The 25,016-nt window shown below is 42.8% G+C and overlaps 1 protein-coding gene across 2 annotated transcripts in view; it reads left to right on the top strand.

Annotated features, from left to right (window-relative positions):
* glis1b (GLIS family zinc finger 1b) overlaps positions 1 to 24,627 on the top strand; it is a 65,876-nt gene extending 41,249 nt beyond the window's left edge. Inside the window, exons 5-11 of one of the 2 annotated variants that reach the window (XM_031863927.1) lie at positions 6,012 to 6,173; positions 9,251 to 9,361; positions 11,933 to 12,074; positions 15,532 to 15,712; positions 22,615 to 22,745; positions 23,546 to 23,701; positions 23,798 to 24,627. In XM_031863927.1, coding sequence (XP_031719787.1) covers positions 6,012 to 6,173; positions 9,251 to 9,361; positions 11,933 to 12,074; positions 15,532 to 15,712; positions 22,615 to 22,745; positions 23,546 to 23,701; positions 23,798 to 23,931 — 1,017 coding nt within the window. In that variant the 3' untranslated portion in view covers positions 23,932 to 24,627. The remainder of the gene's footprint in view (positions 1 to 6,011; positions 6,174 to 9,250; positions 9,362 to 11,932; positions 12,075 to 15,531; positions 15,713 to 22,614; positions 22,746 to 23,545; positions 23,702 to 23,797) is intronic. The other variant, XM_031863928.1, reaches the window with a different exon arrangement.
* The last annotated feature ends 389 nt before the right edge of the window (positions 24,628 to 25,016 follow it).

Consider the following 25,016-nt stretch of genomic DNA (forward strand, 5'->3'; position numbering starts at 1 on the left):
CAACACCACTCAAGTCTAAATTGAAAATTGTCGCATTCACAAAAAGACTGCAGCAGCACAAGGTTAGATTAAAAGAAAAACACTAAATGTGTCATTTAATTGTCGTTTTTTCTGAAATAAATTCACGACAATAAGACATGAAATTGTGTCACTGAGCCATCTCATTTCATTGATTTGTTTCCCTCCACAATGCAGGGCTAAAGAGCACAACTTGCACAACCATATTAATCATAAGCCAAGTCCCTCTAAATCATCATTCATTACAACTACTCACAATGTGAAGCTTTTGTAAAATATTGAAATGGTTGTCAAATAGATGAAGCCAGTAACGTGTCAGATTCCGTGTCTGAAAAAGGCTTAAAAGCACTCATTGTGCAATCTGCTGCTGTAGTTATGTCCTCTCTCTGAGAAGCATTGATGTGGATGCGACCAGAAACGTGATCCAATGTTTGTTAGAAGTTGATTCAAAGGGAGCTGTACAGTTGACCCGTGTTCATTCAGATGAATGTAAAGTGTGAAGATGGTTTCTTGACACCCTCAGTCTTTGACCAGAAGGGAAATTGAATATGTTGAGGCAACAGAGGACTCAAGCTGGAAGTCTGTTTGGTTCTGTACTAACGCTGCATGATAGCACAGGAGACGTATCCTTCTCCTTGTCAGTCTGCTTCATCTCTTTTGAGAACGTGACCCTGTTTTCCTTTTCCCCCCTCAACCTGGTGAACCGGTAAACCCCAGGCTGCCCGGTTTAAAAGGAAATCACATCTTAGCTCTCTAATCTGATGCAGGACTGCGGAGCTGGTAGACATTTGAATGAAGGCCTCTGAATCACAGCAGGTTAAGTGCTTCCATGAAGCCTCACCATGTTGTTGTGCAGCCGGGGCTCACACTCTGCCAGGCCTCCACCGCAGGAACAGGGGTTCAGATCACATCACTGCACTTCCTCCTCAATCTCCAGCAAACACTCTGTGAGAGGAACAGAACAGCTGGACAGGCTTATTATGTGAGCAGCCTCATTTAGTCATCATACCAATGCTTCCTGTTGTGCCATCCACATAGTTTTTAATCTGGCCCCCAAACTATTCAGGCATGAGTGCAAAATGGCTGTTAAGAACAATTTCTTCAGTCATTTACATGACTACTTCCTCCCACCAATTTATCGGCTCTTGCTCGGCTGGCTCGTTCGTGCACATCTGGAGAACACTCTCTCTATTGGCTGTGTGTACTCATATCTCACCATTCATAAATCAAGGCTTCGCAAAGAAATTAGGCAAAGTGCAGGAGGCGGGGAAAAAAGATGATTCATGGTGAAACAAAGCAATTGTGTGTGTGAATTCATATCTCTGCTGCCCTGAACAAAGAAAGAAAAAAAGTCCACCGCTATCTTTGATTCAAATTAAAGCCCTATTTGCAACAGATGAGGCTGGCTGCTAAAAGGGTCTCGCTCCGCAGTGGAAACGATATGTGTAAACTATGTAATGCGAATGTTTTAGCCGGGCTGTGTTTAATTTTGTATCCTGACGAAGCGCATGAGAAACCTGCCTCTCCTTAGCTGTCTCGTTGAATCATATGGATATAATTTCATCCATTTACGTTTTTTCTGCTCTTTGCTGTGGTTGCCACAGGGCATTTGCAAGCAGGCAGATTAAATGCACATGTTCCTCCCATCCGCAGCCGGGGCACTCTGCTCCACAGCCTCCCCTCCGAACAGATCCTGAAGTGTTGGTGGTTTTCCTCGTTGGTCAGGGCAGAGAAAGACACCTTGTGATAAACCAACTCATTCCCCCGAAACCCCTTTTTTTCATACTTATAAAGTTATACGGGCTGTTTTTGAGTATTGGCACTTTCTAACATGTTTTATTTGGCTGTGTTTTCTTTTTGCCACTAACACTGTTTGCCCTTCATCATGTCTGTCAGGCTTGGCTGTAAAGGAGCCTGGATATAATAGGTAAAACTAATCACAGCGGATAATTGGTGGAGGCTTTTAGGCATTGAGAACCTTTTTCTTCCTCTGAATGTGAGTAATAGGGAATGTCATGCTATGAAGCAGCCAAACAGTTGAATTCCATTGCCCCATCGTTAGTCAGTGGCCTGATATACAGTACAATTACTGCCCGGAGCCAGAGAGATATTTTAGTGTTGAAGCATCTATAGCAACCGACAGAGAAGCTTGACTGTCGGATGAGAAAATCCTGGCGCTTATTCTTGGGGGGGGGGGGAATGACTCCTGTAGGTGATGACCTTGGCTACAAGGATCGTAGTAGGATTTTTTTTTTTTTCAAAGTGAAGAACCTCTACCTTACCTTTGATTCTCTCCCCTCTCTCTGCATTTCCCTTCATATGCCATTCATTAGCGCTTTTAATCAGATCGCTGCCCTGCATGTCAGCAGCCATATTTCCTCCCGACACCCCTCCATAACGGCTGGTTTGTTTCCATCGTCCACAGCTCCTGCAGGTTGCTAATGAGCCGCCGCATGTGAGGAGAGAGCCGCACACTGCTGCCTTTTAGCCCCAAAACAGTTTGGCCTTTTTTTGCTGCCAGTCAGGAGTCATTTCCCATAAAGGCCTCAGGCCCGTCGCAACTCCACTAGCCTGCATGCTGGGCCCATAATCTGTCTGTTGTGATCAGCTGCCTGTCCGCCTTTTCAACCCGCTCTCGCCCCCTTCAGCCATGTCAAGACCCCGCTGTCATCCCGAATGTTTACCGAGCCACTGAACCCCCCTACTCCAAGAGTGAGACGGTGTCAAACGGGGCTCAAATCCCTCCACGCTGCCACTGCCGCCCCACTCGTGTGGCGCTCTGCCGGTTTACCTTAGACGGAGGTTTCAGAGAGGAAAACTAAACATGTTGAAAGCAATTAATGTGATTAGCGCTGTCTAAACTGTTTTCATAGATAATATCGATGGTAAAATCAATCCTGTGTCCTGTGCCTCAGCCTCCACAACTCCATGTTCATTCCACTTTAACCTATGTGTTTATTTCTTTCTAAACAGATTATGTTTTAAGTAGCTCCTCATGGGCGATATAGGGAACCGACTGACATTTATGCCTTTTTAACACACATATATTATATTTTTAGGTTTTTATTAACATTATATTTTTTACTTGGAATCAAACCCATTGGGTTGTATAATTGCCACGAGGTCACCTCTTAGCAAAATAAGGCTACAAACTGCCCGCCTCAATACTGTTTAAACACTTTCCTTCAATAACAGGAGCAATACTGGATTTAACGGCTCGCTTTCAAATATCCAAACCTAAGTAGGTTTTTTTGACAGTCCATGAACTCACTGAAAGAAGTCATTTAACCATCAGATTGGCCCCGCTAAAACATTTTACTGTAGCATAACATTTTTCACGCAGGGCTCTGGGTAATGTCCACGTCTATGGGGTGGCAGTGCCTATTGGTTTCCCAGCAGGCAGGAAAACCTCATAGTCGGCACTCTCCCTGCTACTCCAGCTTCCAGAGTAATAATACGCTCTACACGATTAACACAGTTTCCTCCACGGACCCGTAACTATAACTTAGCCTCAAATTTGTATTGCGGAAAAGAAAGCAATGAAAGAGTGATTATTCCCTTATACATAAATACACACATATGGCACGTCAATAATAGCCGTGTTTGTTTTCCAAACTCAAGTGCCCGGCGCCGCATTTCAGCAGTCGGCATTGGACCGCGTCTGTCATGACGGGTACGGCAGTGTGGATGTTCCTCTGCACTGAGATTTTTATTAAACTTTCCCACCCTCGCTGCGTCTCTCCTTTCCATCCGAAGCATTTGATTGGCAAGACTTTAGAATAATATATTTCCGCCTATACAACACTGTGCGACTTAAAGACATTTTCCACGATTGTATGATGAAGCCGGGACAGAATGTTAGTGTGCTGATGATTCCAGGGTGAAGTGTTTTATTCACACTACATTCTTAGTCCTGCCCTGAGCCTCATTGTGACCTTTTTGTGTTGCTGCCTGGTCAAGAAGTCAGTTATATCGTAGTAGTTATGCATTAATCTTCTCAGCTTCAGCCACACCATACGGTACACAGGCTCAGACATAGCTGATTAGATCTCATCGTGTACATATGCTGTTCATTGAACCTGTTTTTCAGTAAAAACAACTTCACAAGCTCAGTTTAACTTGTTTCAAATGGTTTTACAAACTTTAGAAGATGTGTAGCCATAATCGGGCAGATTAAGACCCTCTTACTGATCCACACAAGCACAAACACCCACAGATCAGCCTGGTCACCCAACACGGCTCTACCATGACTGGCTTAGGTTTCGCCTATATTAAATGGAGCCTCGGTGAATAGAAGGCCCTGCCTGTGCTGTGTGAGTGAATGAAGGAGACCAGGGATGAGTATTGAGCCTAGATGAAGCTGAAGGCCTATTAGAAGAATGGTGTCACTCTCTCCTTAGCCGTAACCCGATCTGTTGTCAGCAGGCTTCACTAAAGGTCAGGCTACAATGGACAGTAGAGACCGCGGTGCCTCCGCAACCGTTTGTAAATTAAGTTGCATTTGCACTGAGGGTAGCTTAGCCCTTTGCAAGAAATTGGTTTTAGGTAAGATCTAAGAGTGGGGAAGCTGTTATTTTAGAAGTTATTGTCTGATATTTAAGGGGAAACTTAAGAGTTTAAAGTCTGAGTAATTGCGCCCCTCTTTTTTATCAGACTGAATGCCTTCCTGGCTCCTTGTTTCTCTTTTCTCTCATTTTGAACCTCATATTTAGGTTCTTGACATAGAATGAGTAAAGCCGTTGGTTCTTTTTACATTCGTCATCGATCTAATTTGTCTAATCTTTACAGTTATTCAGATGCGGTGGAGATGCAAACAGGAATGCACAAAAGGGACTTTTAGTTCCTCTGGTTCCATGGTTCCTGGAACATTTAGGTAAAAAATAGCTAATAGTTGGTTTCAATCGCTTAATCAGTTTACACACAGTTTTCCATCTTCCACACCACCTATCCTGTGCCCCTCATCTGAAGTCCTTATAGGGTGACAGGCAAGTGGCTGTAAAGAAAAGAAGGACGTTAACATGAGCTCTTCACCTGCTCCTATTGTGCTCTGTGACAGTCTCGGTATATTGATGTCCAGGTGCTGCTGAATACCTCAATGAGTTGAACCCTAGGTAGATATAAGTAACATTGAGCTATGCTTCCCATACTACGATACACTCATGCAATTTGTGACTCCTTGCACAGCAGCCCCTGTAGGGGGTCTTGACATGGACCGCCTCATCAACCAATCAGCCGTGTTTTCTGCTTAAGAGAAGGAGTGGATATGCGAGAAGCCTCATGAATCATTCACATGTTAACAAATCTGTGGTGTTCATTGGCTGAGTGGTTTGGATCGAATGGGCCAAGCTGGGTCGGATATGAGCATGTTTACAGCCGCTGTCACTTGTCAGTCTAATGCACTATACACAACAGAACACTTATCTCGTGCTATGCATTACAGCCCATTTACCGCCGCCGTACGGCACACTCCAGTTTCCCCTGCAATTTAGACGCAGCGGCGGCCTCGAGGCAGGTGTGCTGTCACGCCATGCCGCTGTCTTTCAAGTGGATGTGGTTTTTAACGGAGGTCCCTGGATTTGGCTACGTCATTGAAGAGCCATGGAAAAAATGCTCGCAATTATACCACCCATGTTCTTAAGCATCTCTCACTTTTCCATAGCTGGTGATGAATATGTGGTGTAGAGTGAACTCCTCCAGCTGTGCGAGTGATCAAGGGACTTTGGGAAAGAGTGGGACAGCTTCTTTCTGATTCACAGAAGTGCACATATATACAGAGCCCACATTTTACCAGAATATGCCCGCTTTACACTGATTGATTTCTTTTTTTCTGAGTCTGTGGGTGTGCTTCTCCATCTGTGTGTGTGTGCGCCTGCTTGTGGGTGTTTGTTTATTTCCTTGTGGGGTCCTGTGCTTACCTGCTTGTCTGTGGTTGTCTTTGTGCATGTATCATGCATTCCTGTGACAGCTGTGTGCCGTCTTCCCTTTTCCCACAGTTCGAGGGCTGCAACAAAGCGTTTTCACGTCTGGAGAACCTGAAGATCCACCTGAGGAGCCACACAGGAGAGAAGCCGTACCTGTGCCAGCACCCCGGCTGCCAGAAAGCTTTCAGCAACTCCAGCGACCGCGCCAAACATCAGCGTACTCACCTGGACACGGTCAGAAACTAAGTCTCTGCTCCGTCTCACTACAGAGCAATATTTCACCAGAGTAGATTCATATTAACCTCTCTTGGGCCACCGGTTAAATTAGTCTGGGTGGTCGCTGTGTTGCAGAAGGCATATCTGCATGAAATTATGGTCTATAAATGTTTGCATGTGTTGGGTACAAGCTGCATTTAGTTTCTACCAAATCCACTCAGGGATTAGAGGATATGCAAAATTAAAATGTTAGTGGCAACGAATGTCCGGTCAGTGTATGTGTGGGTGTCTGGTGTGCGCTCACAATTCGCTGTCAGTGTGGCATTCTCACTCTCTCCACGCTGGCAGTGACACACCACAGATCATTAAACGACCAGTTCCATTAGGCCGAGTCGCAGCTCGGGCCGTAACAGACCTGGATTGGAGCTGCGAGATCACACAGAGCTTCGCCTGTTCCTCTGACCTGTATACAGGGAGGGAAAGCTTGAGTCAGCCATCGCTGCCACTCGTCATGTCTCAGTAGCCCCACCAATACACTTTATCACCATCTGCACGTCAACGCAGCGACGGAGTAAATAACTTGTTTTGCTCAAATTATGTCACAATTGAGGTATTTGTTATTTTCACACTTTAGGGAACTTGACCGTTTCGCCTCAACATTTTAAAGTACTTTATTCTCTTAGCAACTATTTAATGTCTATATCTGCATGTTTGAGATTATTACTTGTTTGCTGAACATAATCTGTGATACCTAAAAGGTATACACGTACCAGCTTCAAGCCAACCAGCCAAAACAATGTCAACCATAGCCTTGGATATCAAGGATGTCATTTTTAAGGAGTCTGTCAAAAATACGATATACATTTTCTAACCTGCGTGTCAGTTAGTGAAGCCTGTGTCTATATGAATCCAAAATTAAACGAATGTAAATGTTATATGCTCTGCTTCCACAGAGCCATATTCAGTCAAGTCAGTTCACTTTTATTGATTTATAGCAATTTAACAATTCTTTCTCAGAGGTCAGAGCAACATACGACACCCTCTATCCTTAAAAACCTCGATTTGATTCCATATTTACGTTTCAGTGACGGAACAAAACTCTCCAGACAACTCTTCAACTCGAATGAAGATTATTTACAATTATTTTGAGAGCCTTAAAGTTGGTAACAGGTTACTCTTAAGTCGTATGGCAACAGTCAGTTTGTTTCAAAGGGCGTCTATTTTTCCTAAACACGATGGGAAGACGTTTGTTTTTCTCTTCACTATACCTCAAAGTCAGAGAGGTGGATTCAGACTATATGAGCAAGTGCTGAAGAAGCCAAAGAGAATAAAGCCTCAGTGATGCTGAGCAAGTAGAAAGAGAGCTGTAGGCAAACAGTGTGAATTATTTTAATCAGTAAACGCTCAAATTCACCACTTTCTGCAAAACTTTAATTGAAAGAGATTTTTATCATTTTTTTATTATATTTCCAGAATATTTTCCCCCTGTTAACCTTCCTGCATTGGCCAATGCTTTTGGTACATGTTATAATAAATCACTGAGAATCTTTACTTAAGCAGAATTTTGAATGCAGACTTGTGTTATTCTATCATTTTGGGATTTTTCTTCACCACCAAACTCTTTCCACAGTAGGGCAAGTGATACAGCTAATCTGGGACCCCGATGCTTATAGCTTCCCATTAACACCCCGCTAAGATATTCACTCCTGCCTGCCCAGCTGGCTGCCCTGCCAAAAACACTTTGAGCGAAAATCATTTTCAAGCTTTAATGGTATTTATTCTACACAGAAGTTGTGCTATTTTTTTTATTTTTTTTTTATAATTCAAGGTTCTGCGCTGTATTGGGTGCGTTGCTCGGCAAAACAAACACGGTGGAGATGACTGGCACTGTAAGCGCCTTGCAATAACAATGGCTTATTTACAGAGAAGGTTGAGTTTGGAGGCAGAGCTAATAAAGACGCGTATCCTCTTACACTTTAATGGCCAACTTATATTCCTGAGAATGAAAAAAAAAAATAGCATGTGAAGGGAAAAATCCCTCAATCAGCTAGCTACATGCTATATTTGCTTGGTTAATGAGAAGAATGTGAAATGATGAGGAAACTCATGACAGTGCAGTCGTTTCACAGATGTTATGTCCGTTGCTCTAATCTTACATCTCCGTCCTTACAGACAGTCTGTATGTCAGCATGCACACTGAAGGTATAGAGCAGTAATACAAATTAATTATTTCATTGCTTCACAATATTCAATGCAGAACATTTTACAGCAATATTTCCTTGTTTGTGTAAAAAAAACGACTAACCATGTCTGTCTATATAATAGCTGACTGTTGTGCACACTTTATCAATAGTTATATTAATCTTGCCGCATTGTATCAAGAGAGTCGGTTCGTTACTACGCTTCAAAGTCCTGGATTTAAATGAAAAACGTTACAGGGAGATAATTTCATATTGATTATTTTATAACAGATCTTTTCTTTTTTCTTTTTCATGCTTTTTTCCTCCCCTTCTTCTTACTTCAAATTCTGTCATTCTCAGCTAAAAGGTAGGACTTTTCCTTTTCCTTTACTTTAACAGATTTCCAACTTCCTGTGTATACATTTTGCATACTCACACCCTAATTTCTCAATTTCTGCCAGGAGCCTAAAGCAGCCGCGGCGGCGTGTTCCTATGGAGCGCACGAACGCCCACTGCTTTGATTGGCTGGTGGGCTACAAGAGCACCTACTTTCTCAATGCACAGCTGGTTCTAGCTGGTAGTTGTGAACGTACCGCTCACTCCCCGCCACTGGCAGACTACTTTGCCAGGAGGAGAGACATGAACAGGACAATAAAGTTACTGTGCAAAACAGAAATGTAGTTCTAAAGTTTAGTAGAAAGTTCCTGTTCTACGTAAAACAATGATCTACATTCATTTTCCTGTCATGTGCGACAGGAACGCCCTGCCGCGGCTGCAATCAGACTCTCTGTCACGTCTTCTTAAATAACTGCCCAACTTTTTTCCATGTGTCTCTGTCCTTATAATAATGTTTGTATACATGTATTGCACACTTTAAACCTGGTGTGTGAAGTATATTTTCCTCTCTGCTTGTAGAAACCGTACGCATGTCAGATCCCCGGCTGCACCAAGCGCTACACAGATCCCAGCTCCCTGCGCAAACACGTCAAGATCCACTCGGCCAAAGAGCAACAGGTGCGTAGAAAGGTAAGACACCTCCTACAAGAGAGTGATGGAATGGGAAAAGAGATGTCAGGATAAAAACACTGTGGTGTGGTCAAGTAGAATGTAATTTGTTCGACATCTGTAACTTGACATTTTACTTTTTTCTTACATCAAATAAAACCAACTGAGAGATGAATGAGGTGTCTCTAACTTAAATTAATTAAAGGAACATTATCTATTGCATTTCATTTTGCTACAATACATACATGTGTTTGGCTTTGCCTGCGTATCATGCAGAGTAGATCCCTGCAGTGCCCTGCTCAAGAGCTACTGTATCAGCTTCCAGCATGACTTACATTCAAGTCAGCACGGTAGGTCTTACAAACGGACCACTTTATGTAATCTCTCCTGTTCTGATGTGCATTATCCGCAGCTCCATCTAGTTGGTTTAATTGAGGGCTTGGGAGGCCGGGTAGAGGGGTGTCTTTGAGAATCGTTTGCCCAACAATAGATCAGGTTTGACCACATTTCTGTCGTGTTCATGGTCAAAAGCCCATTCTTTCCCTGACTGGAAGTGGGTAAATAACAGAGAATGGGCTCATTGTTGTGGAAGGGGCTGGATAGTGGCAGTCTGGATGATGTGTTTCTTTGCTTAGCGCCGTAAAGGGAAACACATGTGTGCTTGTAGCATTGTTAATAAGCTGTGCTGCGGAATACCCCAGTGGCCAGATGTTATGGACAAATGTCAAACAAACGCTCTTACTCCACTCTTGGAGCAGCCCAGAGAAACTGTTAGCAGTGTCGCTGTGTGGAGAACAGGCCTTTATTACACGTGATGAATGTTCTGCAGGGTTTTCCCCAGGAGGACAGGCACATACACACTTACTGACATACAGTATCTAAGTATCTAAGTGTGAAATCATAACGTGGATGATATAAAAATAATACAATTTATAAAATGTATAAAAATAAATCATCTTGAAAGATTTAAGTCGCGCACAAATAACGTTGTTGTCCGTCCACTTGGCTCATCGCTGTCGATGAACTCTGTGGGAATAGTCAGAAGTTAGAGTAGATTGTTGTGATAATGCTGAAGAATGTTTCCAACCACAACATATAATATGAGGAACTTATTTTTGTGGAATGACAAAGGCTGGATTTGTGGATGGATGGACGGACAGACAGACACAGAGAAACAGGTGGGCAGATTGGTGAGGTTGAGATGAGGATGTTAAAACCTTGGTGAACAGCAGATTTGTATCGCTTCTTACAAATATATAAAAAAATGTGTATTATTCAAGATGGTTATATCAAATCATTTAAAAGTAGTTCATATGATGCTTTCCTGATTTACTGAAGCCAAGTATGATGGAGTCAAGTGATTAGTAGCCAGTTCCACAGTTGTTCTTAAGTTCAACCTTATTAGTTATAACGTTAGTATTTCCTAAGTTGACGTTGACGCATCATTAAATTAAAACCGTTAATATGTTTTTTGTGAACAAAGCATAATAAATGAGATGAAATTGTACAGCAGTTGAATCCTTTTAAATTGAAGATTAAAGGAGTTAACTGAATATGATTGAAATATCTGGTCTTACTTGATCAATGTTTAAATGATGAATGATGATGTAAACTGGGTAGATTTTAATTACAATGGTGGTTAGTTAGTGTAATTACGCGTTTGTTCATCATAATTAAAGAACCCAGTGCAACATTGTGGCTCATTGATGTTGTATTAGTTTGTGGACAACATGTTGGAGAAGAATGATCATATCAGGCTTTTATAAATGCTTAGTAAATCTGTCCTGGATCACGTGTTGGAGCCAAATAGATGTCATTGAGACTTTTGTTAGATTCCTCCTTCACTAGTCCTTATCTTGACTCTGACACATCATGCTGTTTAACACACTGCTGGTTTAAAATGCCTTTATTTCTACCTACTTTTGATAATCAGCTATAGACTTGTCCCAGGGTTGGATTTACAGGTTCTTTGAAGGTAAATCTCCTGAGCAAAGGAAATATGTTGTTGTTAGTTCAGGCCTGGTGTGTACCTCAGCAACTGTAGTGTTTTATTACAGAGACGTCCACTGATGTATACAACAGAGGTCAGCTGTCCCACTGATCTGTAAGGCAGATGTCCCATTTCTCCAACTGACACAAGTTTCCTTAGGTGTAGGTTTCTTCTGCGTTGCGTGTGAGCGACTCTCCAGCTGAAATGTGTCTTCAGTTGCCCCCATTACTGTTGGCAGTGAGAGAAACAGAAGCAATCTCGCATTGGCTCTGAGTTGGTACAGTGATCGCTTACCCACAATGTCCAAGGCCAACGCATGGCTCAAAAAGGAGTGTGTGATCTTTCCTCCGGTTCCCCCTGACTGATGGTGTATTCTCATTTGTAGAGTTACTGTTTCAAATTAACATTACTATCACGTTATTGCACAAAAAGGGAAAACAAAACGGAAAAACAACACACCCCACATGGGGTCCAGCCTACAAATAGACATTGTGTAATCTTGCATGTGTTTTGTCCTTGTGCAATCTTTCAAACCAGATGGAGTGACTCAACATCATTTCTTGTAAACATTCTCTGTTTATTGTTATGTTTTTGATTGACAGCTTCGGCCCTGTCCTCACCTGGAGCAGGACGTTCTGAGTGACTGTCTGTCCATGCAGCACCTCCAGAGCTCCACCTCCTCGCAGCACCTCTACAACGGCAAAGATGGTCGTTCTCCTGGACTGGGCCAAGACATCTTCACAGGTGCGCACACAGGATGCTGCTCTGTCATCTAACACCCTGATTATGTAACCTCTTCCCCTTATCAAGGCTTTGAGTAATCGGATATTTTTTCAGCATAAAAGTCTCTAGTCTCTTTCTGTGTAACTTCCATAATATTTTTCTTCTTCTGTCTCAAGATATGTGTCAATTACTAGCCATTGGCACTATTTCTCCCAATTCCATATAATATTATTTGAACCAAATAACCTTTTCGTCCTTTTACAGAGGTTAAGAGCCATATAACTCAAAAGGGACCTTATATCCAGTATTTGTTGTTGAACTTCACATTCCATTTCTCAAAACGGTTATTTTCAGATTTTTCCAAAAGTAAGTAAGTAGTAAAGTCGAGGTATCTACAGAATTAATGTGTCCACAAATCATATTTTTATGTTAGATTCTGGAAGCTCTCCAGCTGTCCTTTTTCCAGGGCACACCAACCTTTTGGTGGATCGAAAGTTACTATCGTAAACTACCCATTTTAATGCATTTATATCATATACGTCTTATACATTTTTAATAATTCTAACCACAAATCTAGCGTCTATGCTGTAATTTAATCCATATTGATTTAAAGCTTCTTGTGACACCTTCCATTCACAAAAAGTGTTCGAATTTATGTCAATTATTGCATAAATTCCTAAATATAACATTTTTAATGAGTAATACATCTTTTATCATTTCCTTTTTGGCTTGAATACAACATGTCATATGATACCAGAAGTAGCGCAATTAACTGTGGTTGAGCAATTCAAAATGTGAGTGCAAGAGACTGGCCATGTCTCAAAAATATCGATGGTCAGGGAGTATTTGTTCCAAAACAGAAGAACAGGCCAGCTAGTGTGGTCTGACTGCCAGAAATCCCGACACCTGGCAAAGCAATCACTGATTCATTGGTGGTCATCAGCAGCCATGTCAACATTCCTGCAGATGTAATATGATAATTTTGTGCCATCAGGCAGTAAAATTCATACGTATGGCGCCTTTGTTCAAACACAAACAAATTACACCACGATAATTTATGTTTAATTGCTTTTACACATTTTATGTCAACATTTTTTAGACTCCATTTGGTTACTTAGGTTTAAATGGAAGTCTTAACAACCTGGCACTTTTGTTTGTTTGCTTTGTATTTTATAACCGTATCATGTTAATACGGTGATATCTGCATCTTGTCATGCAAAGGGCTGCAGAATCCATTACAAACCGCTACAAACGGAAACTTTTATTCATCGCATGTGGCCTCTAAACCTCCATTTTTCTAATTGATGAATTTGACCATCATCAAATGTCAACGCTACTTGGAAACACGAGAGAGATAAATAGATTATAGCCATCTTAAAGACAAGAGAGAGATTCCCCGCTGCTCCCTCATTTTATGGACACATCTGTCCTTGTTTTCCGCCTGTACTCTATCCAGTCTCCCCGTTGCGCTCTGTTATTGTTGCTGGAACTCAGCGCACCGCTGACGACTGTGTACTCTCAACTTGTCTTTGAATGTCGAACCGGGCCTCTGAGTCTTGGCTTTTTCCCCTCGGCCTCCCTCTGTTTCTGAGTGGATGTTGCTTGCTCTCTTGTTTTAAATGGTTTAAAGCCCCAAGGAGCTCACTCGTGAGCCGATGCCAAAGCGTTCAGGGATGCGGTGTTATTCGAGGCCAGCAAAGATGTTGCATGTTGGCATTCAGGATCCCGATTTACATGAGTTTCACTTTGTTCCGGGGCCAATAGGATGCATGGAATAGGTGGCGCAAAGTGGGCAGCTATCCCATCATTAACACTTGTGGAGCAGAAAATGAGTCATGCTTCCAGTCAGAGATAAACTTGTTTTCCTGTTCGCCGGTTTTAAGTCTGCTCTTATTCACATGGCTGCAGCGAGACTTACGAGAAGCCCCTCTCTGTTTTATAGAGCATAATTAGAGTGTTCACTGATTACCCAGAGGAAGGATTTATCATAGTTTTAATGCAGAAGTTTACATGCTTCTGCTATTATGCTGAATGGCTGATATACCTCTCCATATCCCTCTCGCACAGAGCTTTCTTCCAATACAATACACAAGACCGTCAGAACATAATCCTCTACTAACCCATCAGTACCATCAGATCCTTTCACTCTCCCTCCACAAGGAACTAGTGATGAAATTGAGGCAATCACAGCCATTATTTGTCGACTGTTTTTGCCGGTCTGGTAGCAGATGTTGGGGCTAAAGGGGAAAACATTTAAGCTCTGTGATTGATGATTTGGGGGTAATGAATCAAGCTTGTAACCATTTCAGAGTGCTGTCAGATCAGGCCCCAGCATGCTTCCACTTGAGAACAGCTGGGCCTGGAAACGGCAAAACCAGGAGCGCCGATCTTTTCTTCCTTTCCTTTCATCTCCTCCTGACATCCCCTCTCGTCGCTGGTTAACTGCCACAGAAAGTCAGCGCGTCGCTCTCCTCCTGGATGCTGGGAAAGAAATCAGACGATAAACGGAGCAGATGATGGAGAGAGCAGATTTATTGTTTTGGGAGAACGAGTAGAGATCCAGTATTACCTTTCTTAACAAGACTTGGTTTCTAGTTCTTGATTTTCACTGTGGTTTGTCAGTCGTCTCTCTCTCTCTCTCTGGAGCAACATGGGACAACAGATTAAACCAGTGAACACTTGTAGAGGGAACTGATGGAAATATTGTTTTACAGCATATTAGTTGATTGGTATAAGCAAGTGCGGCTCCAAGTACTGGAAGACATATGCACAATGTGCTGACAAATTGACACAGATTTCAGGGAAATTGTCCACAAGCGCACATATGGCTGAACACTGGCCGCTTACTAAATGCAAATATACAAACTTATTTTCCCAGTTTCATGGGTCTGCAAAAAGCCCTAGTCTGCAATGCATTCTGAATAGGAAAAATGATCAGTGTCAAATTGGAGTCCACAGCTTGAAACAGTAGAAAAGTTGGCAACATGCAGCCAGCTTCACATGAAAATGATGCCCCCCCCCCCCCCCAACTTCCACTGTGTAAACAAAATGTTAATCATAACGATATATGTGCATGCAGAAATACACGACATATACGCCAACTAACATAACCATAACTGTGATTGTCAACATGCACAAACACACAAAACAGTTACTATACAGGAACCATATTCCCCCTTTTAAATGCCCTGTGTTCGAAGTCAGCATTCAAACACATGTAACATTTTAGTCTATTATTGTTTAATGAGAACGAACAGCTGAAAAGACAAACAAGGCAATCCCCGTGGCAGCACAAACAATGTACCCTAAATTACAAACAGAGCATTTTATTTTACAGAGCTCTCTGATTGGTTGAAGGTTGTCAAAACAAAATCCCGTTGCCATGAAATGGCTTTTAATTTGCTCAAAGGAAAGACGGAACGCAGGGCCCTGGAGTTTATTTGGCACATTTACTGAATTAGCTTTGTTTGTCTTTCAGGCCTGTACGCTGGTTCCAGCACCCCCCATCACAGCGCCTCAGTGGAGCTCCTCTCCCCTACCCCCAACAACACCTCCGTCTCCACCGCTGACCTGCCCACCCGACAACACCGACTGGACCGGGACCTCGGCAGCCCTCATCACCTGTCCCCGCTGGCTGCCATGGACAGCACGAGAGACGGGTGAGTGGATGTCAAGCAAAGATGTATTCTCATCTGTGGAGATGCGTCATACTTACCCTGTCACTGTCGAGGGAGACAAAGGGGGGGGGGATTACAAACATTTAATCTGGTATTAGTGTACATCCCCCAATTAATAAATGGAAAAATCTACAGTCATGTACTTTGTCACAGTCTTGTCTAATGACCATTCTGATTGGCCTCTGCAGTAAACTCAGATATCTCTGGTAAAATCATGTGACATCACAGACTGGTGAGGTTAAACTTTTCAAGCTGAAGTTAGTAAAACACTCTTAACGCTTAACGGGAACATTAAAACTTAGTCTCTAACAAAAATATGATTCATTTACAATGTTCACACATTAACATGTAAGTATCCGTATAATTATAAAAACACACAACTTTCTTCCTCTTTTAATCTCACCGATGGTGTAATGATTATTTACATTGATAATGACCCACTGCGTTGCCATTGTTTTTCACCTATTTATCTTCCTGAATCAAGACAGACCCGCGGGGCGAACCCACTTAGATCGTGTTAGGTTAAGCCTCTCAGTCCTGCTGATGATCCCATTTGGCCGTCTTACTGGAAACAAACTCGACTCCAAAACCCTGAAGACATCCCTCGTGGGAAGAGGGGCTGTGCTGGTCACCACAGGGTCAACGTGACACATCACTAACTCTATTTTTGGCACTGGAATCGGTGTTCATAAGGTCCCCCATCTCCACTGGACAGGAGAGCATCAGTGCGATGAACAAACCCCTTTGGCTGGACATGATTTGCACTTTAATGGGCACAAACTGTCATAAAATCATCGTTTGGTGTTTTATTCTCAAATGACATGAATCAACAAATTTGAAAACAGAAAACATTACCAAACAATGAACTGCATTCAATTGTCCCATCTTAAAAGATGATGCATTTTTTAAGACAATTGTGAAAATAAGTTCAACTGGGGATACTTTTAAAGAGAAAGCAATAAAACTAAAGAGACTATTTAGTATGATTTAATAAGTGTGCCAGTATTGCTACATCTTTGGCAAAGAAGAAAAGGAGTTTCTTCTCAGTCCTGTTTTAAATTTCTGGTACATTTCATGAAGAAATGAATTGACTGTAACGAGAATACATTAATTGCCGCACTAAAACACATTTCTGAAAGCCATCTCTTACATTAGATACCAGAGAGTATCCAAGATTGGTGGAAAACCTGCAACATATAGAAGTGCAATTGTCTTGCTCAAGGACACTTGAATTATTTTCACGCGTTCTTCGTGTGTGAGACGCAAAACATGTTTCCTATTAATGTCGATGATTTCCCCCAAGAGCCAGCAGAGCAGAGTTACAGAGCCCGAGTGTCGTCAGGAGGCTCAGTGTGTACTGTACTAAACAATGTGCTGAAAACCAGGGAGGTAGGAAAGGAAAACAGTCTTTTACAGTGTGATAACATTGAGAAAGAGTGGATGGAATCAAGCATCATAAACCCTGTGTTACAAAAGTTATCATGTTACGTAAACGTGCTTTCTTTTAACTCTGTGGTCCGCTCTTTGGGTGTCTGTGTGTGTATATATACTTTTATGGTAGTGTATACAGCACAGACGTATGACAGAATGAGGTTTGATGGCTTTCTTACTCTGAGAGCCTTGCATGCATATGTACTTGTGTGAGTGAGAGGAGTTTACATTTAGTTTATCCAGGAAACACACATGATTGCGTGTGATTGGGGTGTGAGGCACAGCAGACTGCTCGACTTCCAGCACAAACAGTGCAGCGGGCCGGCGCAAGCGAAACCGTCTGGATGTAAACGTCCTAGTGCCGCTCAGAGACGCCAGGTTGGCCTGGAAGCATCTGGAAGGTGATGTGTTGTTTCAAGCCTTGAAAGCTGGAGGCAAACGCTGAAATGACCTCGCGGTTTCAGTGCCTCCTTCTCTGCGGGCATGCACAATTACCAGCGTGAGGACAGAAATGGAAAGTGAAAAGGACCTGAGTAGGGGGACGCTGTTACGGCGGTTGGGCTGGCAGGCTTACATTATTGGATGTGAGGCGTGGGTCCGTGCGTTTGGGTGCTTGATGAGGAACATCTGAACATTGTGTGTACGTGTGTGAGAATGTGAGTGGTTAGCAGTGAGTATCCCCTTTTTTTTCGTTATGTAACTGAAGTGCCTATTATGCCATATAAGTAATCTACCGTGTTTCTTCCCCACCTTTAAGCTCCGACATACTTGTGACGTGATGACAATGCATTTCAAATTGCTGCAGTTTCCCAATTTACAGATTTCATCAAATCAAGATGTTTGACCTGAAAGCAGTCATAAATGCACACACGCGTACTGTAGTGCCATATCTGTTCATCAGTGTGGACAGAGGGTGGGGTTAGGAGTTGGGGACCTACGGTACAACCAGCCGGGCATGAAACGTCTACTCACATTTGCCTGAAGATGGAGCATTTGATTTACATGTTTAAAGCCTTGAGTATACAGGCTGCTGCCAAAGTCAATATCAGCACCGCACTTGTTTTTCCCAAACGGTTTAGCAGGACATTAAACATTTTGACAAAATTATCAAACTAACCTGCCTCTAGTGTGGCAGCCTCTGACCTCATAGCTTAATGTGTTTACTCTGGCTGAAATGGGCCATTTAGACTCCTTTTACTTTGTAAATACCAGTGTCATTTTTCTGAAGCTAATATTAAAATATGCCAGTTAAAATACATTTGGCAATCGGCGTGGCACAAGTGGCATGTGAATGTAGGGCCTCTCTCATAGAGATGGATATTCGACCATGGCGGCCTGTGCTCACTGAGAGATGGGTGGTAAATGTTGTCATTCACTGCTTCAGCCATATGTGGTTATATAATTGCGAAGGGGAGAGGCTGCAGCCTTTACTTGCGTATTGATATTAGAGCCCCTTCGCAAATATTAGTCTGAGGTGGTTTGATACCTCAGCAGTGATTGACACAGGCTAATTGAATTAGAGTGGTGGCAGAGACGGCACAGAGCTACATTAAGAGTTCCTGCTCTGAAGGGGCGGGCGGGGGGGACGGGGACGTTCAAGGCACGTAACTCTACACGGTCTGTCTTCCAGCCATTATCACTCTGCAGTGATCCAGAAAATGAACGTCAATCTCACAGCCCGAACGAAAACATTTTTGAGGTTGTCGCTCATGGCAGCTTGTGGTCGGTCACTCATTTTGTGGTGCTCAGTTATTAATGTGTGGTCTTCAATTAACCCGTCATACAAACGGCTAGCTCTCAGGAAGGATTCAGATGATTTACTGTCAAATTCCTCCAAGAAGGCCGGATTTAAGGACGGATTCCTTGTATTGAGCAGGGCGGTTATCTTTCTGGGACTAATGCGGAGCTTTCAGGTCCCAAGAAATAACCAGAGCCCTGGCTGTGTTCTTCACACCGGGGCCTGCAGGGCTGGCTTAGCTTTAGCTTTAGCCAGGATGCTTTAGTCTGTCTCTCAAGCGCAGCTTTAGCTTGCTAAGCAGAACCAGAAGTGTTCCCACCAATCTGTGCCAAAGACGCCCCCGTCATCCATCAGAGGGGCTTAATGGTCAAAAGATGAGAGGCGAGGCAGAGGGTGTTTGTGGAGAACGTAGGGTCTATGGAGGACAGGGTCTGATCCCCGCTCCCTAGTGGAACAGTTAGCTGCAGGTGAAGGAAGACGAACGAGCAGCAGAGCAGGACTGCTCATGAATCTTCAGGTTTCTTTCCATCCCATCATGCCTCGGCACAAAGAGCCAAGGCCCCAAGGACAGTCTGTCTTTAACACAACAAGAGTGCATCAACTTGTAGTAATGTTTCTGGTCGACGTTGTCCGAACCTGCATACCTGAACACGAGTTATCTGGCCTGGTCTTGTGTGGCGTTAGGGCAGCAAACAGTCCAGGCTGGAAGTCCTTTTCACCTTCTTGCTATATAATTTCTAAGCTGTTTATTAATGAACTGTGCTGAATCAAAACTTGTTCCCAGAATGACATCAGCTTTCCCGTATTACTCACAGAAACATTCATTGGGCCACTCAAGTCGAAGTCACTGAGTTGTGTTCCCATTGAGCAAAAAGTGTGGTCTCATAAACCGTCGAGCTCATCACACCCATCTCCTTCCGACACTTCATGCATCTTCATGCAAGGTCACATCCATCTGCTATAGTAGACAGGACACAAGGGTATTTTACATATCCGTTCACGCTCTCTTTAACCTCTCAACCTTTCAAATATTTATTAAATTTCGTCCATCAATCTGATAGCCTCACCTTAAAATCCCCTCCACCTCTAGCTTCAGGAATCAACAGGTCAGCGGTCAAATCACTCTCTCATTGCAGCCGGACAGGAGTGGGTGGGCCGGCTGGAAAAAGCGGAGTAGTGCAGGATGGTCAGTGAAGATGAGTATCAGGGGAGAGATTAATGTGGCATATGAAAGATTCCCCTCATACCTCGTGCCTGAGGTGCTAGCAAGCTAGAGCCCAGTGAGAGCAGGGCCGGCGGCAGCTGGCAGTGATTAGCTTATGATTCACTTTAGCTGCACATAGAGGCAGCTTGTAAAAATATGAACAGTATAACTGTTTCCTGAGTTTGTGCTGACAGCAGCTCCTGGGGGAATGCCGCTCTCTGCAGGAACACATGGCCACGCACTGGGCCTTTGCCAACACATGGATTAGCCATGCTCGCTAACAGCTAGCTTCTCCAGAGCTTGACTAACACAAGGTGCCACATAGGCTTCCCCAATTTGGTCACGTGCACTCCATATGCAGCTAAGCACTTAAATTTGAGAGCCAGATGAACATGTTGATAAGTAGAAGGCACTGAGAGTGAAAACCTTCAATGTAGAATCATTTTGTTACTCAGCTGTCTTTCCCAAAGACGTCCTTCTTTTTAACCTAAATTTTAAATTGTATTGATGTGTTAATCCTGCAAAATGTGAGTTCCTTTTTTTTGTTTGTTATAAAAATACCCCATTACAAGTAAAAAAATCGGAAGTACTCAAGTAATGTACCTTAAAACTGTATTACGGTACAGCACTTGAGTAAATGTACTTAGTTACTTTCCACTACTGGTTGTTATTATAGTTGGAATCCCAGATTCAGATGTTCATTGGCTGAAAGCCCATCTCTTCACTGCATTTCATGGGATCCCTTCATGTGTTTATCAGACAGGAAAACAAAAATAAGACATACAGGAGCAAAAGCATGATGTCTCTTCTGAGAGTAATGAAAAGAGTATGCCGATGCATATTTTTTATATACGGTTTTATGATGATCTCTATTGATGAACATTGGGAGCCTGAAGTTACGTCTTACAGCTAAGTAAAGTGTCATATATATTCAGCATTGGCAGCTTCTCGCACTTTTGTTTGACATTGTTTACCATCTCCCTTCATCAGATATTTTCTGGCAAATGCCCTTCACTGAGTGCTGGGTGGAGCATCCCTCGTGCATGGAGCAGTAGGTCATGGAGCAGGCGCCAGCCAGGCCAGCAGTGTGCAGTCATCTAAGGGCTCGGCTGCCTCCAGCAACCCTCTGTCATCACATTCATATAGCGCTAAGTGCGAACCATATGCTTCCACAGCACAGCAGCACATGTTAACACAGCAGCAGCAGTTTATGTGTTGGCATTCCTGATATGCAGTCATGACAGGGTTCTAAGTAGCTGTTGAATATTTGGGGAGGTGATTGACCAGCTCCTTTTTTAAGGGCACGTCTATTGGCTATCAGTTTGGATTTGTACCAGATTGCTGTTCCATGAAGTTAATATCAAGTATACAATAAGTTGTTAAATCAGTGGTCATTTTCAGTTCCTTGTTACCTTTCACATTTCATATTTTAGTGTCTGAATAAATACCTGAATACCAGTTCTAAATGTATCACTGTGATCTTATGAAGACGGAACATGAAGCACATTAAATATCTCTCTTGTAGCATAAAGACTAGCCTGGATCTGTCCAACGGTAACAAAATCTGTCTCTGGAGCTCACTAATACAAACGTCATATCTCGTTAAATACATACAGCCTGTTAGTATTTTTGTATAGATTAAAGCGGCAATAGACATGTTTTTTGTTTGAACTTATGGTTATGGATATAATGTAATGGCTATATAATAATGACACCATCGGCGTTTAGATTGATTCCCTATAAGCCTCGTTACGCTATGCAATTCTGTCTTCCTCCGGGGTACGATCTCTTGGGAAAACAAAGAAAATGCTGAACTTTTCCTTTTAGGTTGTCCAAGTCAGACATAAATGTGATGATCTCCAGATTGTGGTTTTCACAGCGCATGACCTTTGTATGTTGAGACTAAAGAAAATTTGTCAGTGCACTTGATTTAAATGGTATAATTGAAATTATATCATTAAATGTGATTTCAGAGCGTTGTATCAAATGAAAAATACATCCAATGGCATAGACGAACCTTTATTTAAATGATGCATTTCCACAAAAACCAAGCGATGTGGAAACCCCGATTGTTCTCTAAGCTGCTTGATTCCACAAAGTCACAAACATGTCGTCGTAAAAGTAAACACTGTTGTGCTTTCTTCTCTCTCGTCCACAAAGCCTGGGGTTACTGCAGTGGTGGGCAGTGTGTGTGAGGGGGGGTTGGTTTCACTTGAATGCACACTCTGCTGTTTGTTGACTTAACATCATAATATGTGGTAGGAGGACGATTACGTGTCGGGAGCCCAAGTTTCCACACGCCTGGAATGTTTCTTCTTCTGTGTGTTTAGGATCACTAACTGCTCCATTGGGTTCTTCGGATCATGCGGTTAGCAAGCCGCCATGTAGATCCTGCTTTGATTGGGATGTCACAAAGCGTGAAGCATTCTATTGTGAAATGAGTGAGACTGTCTAGAAAGGATCGAGAGGCTTCAATGTTAGTTTCACCCACCCTTTCTGTGTCTCCTCCAGGGTGTCGGGTCCCCTCATGTCTCCAGGAATGAAGGCAACAGAGACACCACCTCCTCCTCTGGAGAAACAGCATGTCCACCCTCACCACAAGCCCTACTCTCACTATCACCACCATCAGTCTGCCAACGACGGTGAGGCCGAATGTCACTTGTTTCAGGAAATCTGTTTTGGCTTGAATCTGAAAATGTTCATTGGCCTTTCAATTTAATATCCTGAAGTTGTTCACGTTGCAGGTGATTCAGTAATATGTAGCCCGAGTACTACTCTTGTATGACTTCCTATGAGGGGATTTACATAAGACCACCCCTGTGCCCTTTTTCAAACACTTGCTGTACAAGCAGACCCACATGAAAGGTCTCAAAGAGAGGAAGTTGTCTCGTAGAGCAGCGATACTGCCCTGTGGCTCTGTCAGAGCATTTTTAGGACAGAGAGAGATTAGAGTCGTAGAGACACAGTGGGGGAAACCACATGCCGGAAGCCTTTTTTCCCTGAGCTGAATTAGCCAACAAAATGCTGGCTCATGTATTCAGCTGTCTCTCAGCGCCCTAACATGGCAGGCTCAGCCGTCACTCCAGAGCCTTTTTCCTAATGCCTTAAACACTGTTTTCCCTGTAAAGATCTACACATGGACGTCTCTCTAACCACACTGTGGTCAGGAAGTTGCATAAAAGCTCTGCATTCCCATTATTGTGACTCCTGCGGTCCAAACTGAGACGATGGGGATAAATGTTACATACTATGTGGCTGGTGCAGTTCACACAAAAACAGTTACAACATTGTCATGATTTAAGATCCACGTTAAGATTCATCCGGATGGAGCGGACGCGTACTGGCTTTGCCACCAGTGTCTAAAGGTGATTGTTTCCAGTCGATCCAGTCTGGTTGTATTTTTCTCATTTCTTTGTCTTTATCATCCTCCCTCATTTCCTAGAATACCAAGGCAGCTTTCAGAGCTGCTTCCATTTCGGAGACTCCTACAGGATGGAGCAGACGGTCGGTGGTGTCCACGTCCCAGGAGATTCCCACGCCTACACTTCCCATCAGCACAATGGATACCACATGTCAACTAGCAACACTGGCACTGCAGGTGAGGACATTTTTTTTTTTTTTACCTAGACTTCACCGATGGTGAATGATTTCATCAACATTTTAAACAAACTGCTCTTTATCATGTCTGTTCCAGGCTTCAACCTGAGCCAGGAGCTTCAAGGCAGCGCAGGCTGCCAGTTCTCCAGCCCAGAGGAGAGCATTTTCTTCCAGGTGGGCAACTTCGACCGCAGCCTGAGCCACATGCCCTCCGTCTACACGGAGACATAGAGCATCACTGGAGCAAGACACGCTTCACCACACCTACTCTACGGTCCTTCATCCTCTCACACTTGGATTCCTTCTTCTCTACATCCTGTACAATCTTATTCTGACCCGTTTAGCTGTCAGATGGATGTGAAACCAGCAAGATGAAACAGATGTATGCTGCAATCTGATTAACTACTTGTCTTATTTACAAAGTAGTTCCCCACGACGCTGTATAAATGAGGATGTCTCAACAGTTGCATTCCCTTCTCTCATGGGAATCATTTTTACTCACTTTAAATGAAGGAATGAAATTACACGGAAGTCCATTTCTCTCAACGATCCATACTTTATTTCTTAAACTCAGAACTCATGTACACATGCAGGTTTTTCAACATTAATATATACATTTCAAACAGAACTCCTGAATGGAACTTAAACCCCTCCCTCTTTTCTATCTAATCTACATGTTTCAATCCATTTTAGACTGAAGTGTTAAAAAGAATATATCATTTTTGCAGTGTTGTTTTGGCGGTGGAATGTTTTTGTTGTTGTTTTTGGAGGGGATTTATGTCTGGAGGAAGGCGTAAACACAGTCATTTCTGCAATAATGCAGAGAAAACAACCTACTTTATGTTATATGTATAAAATGTACAGTTTGTTTACAGCAATCATTTGAATGTTTGTCATTTCTCAATTTAAGAAATAAATAATTGAATGATCATGTATTTTTAAACCATTTATTTGACACTTTATGATATAAAATATAAAGAAAATGCAGAGAGAACTCAACGTTCACATTAGTTGTACATGCCTGTCACTTAATGATGAGCACCAAGAGAACAACATCCAGACTGTGGGCATGTTGTTCCCTCTAGTGGACATCATGGAGTACTGCAGACACACTTATTTCTGCTTCTTCTTGTTGACGTAGCTCTGATAATAGAAGTTACTGAAGAGGACGATGAGGGTTGAGCAGTAACCAAACACTGCCGCATTCATGGAGTCGGGGAAGTCGCACTCTGTGAACAGGTTGTAGCCGGAGTGTAGAAGGAACAGAAAAAGCTGCACCTGGAAGGTTATTCAAGGAAATGTTCAGATCACTTTAT

This window comes from Anarrhichthys ocellatus, unplaced genomic scaffold, assembly GCF_004355925.1.
Source record: "Anarrhichthys ocellatus isolate YVR2014 unplaced genomic scaffold, GSC_Weel_1.0 scaffold30, whole genome shotgun sequence".
Classification (NCBI taxonomy): domain Eukaryota; kingdom Metazoa; phylum Chordata; class Actinopteri; order Perciformes; family Anarhichadidae; genus Anarrhichthys; species Anarrhichthys ocellatus.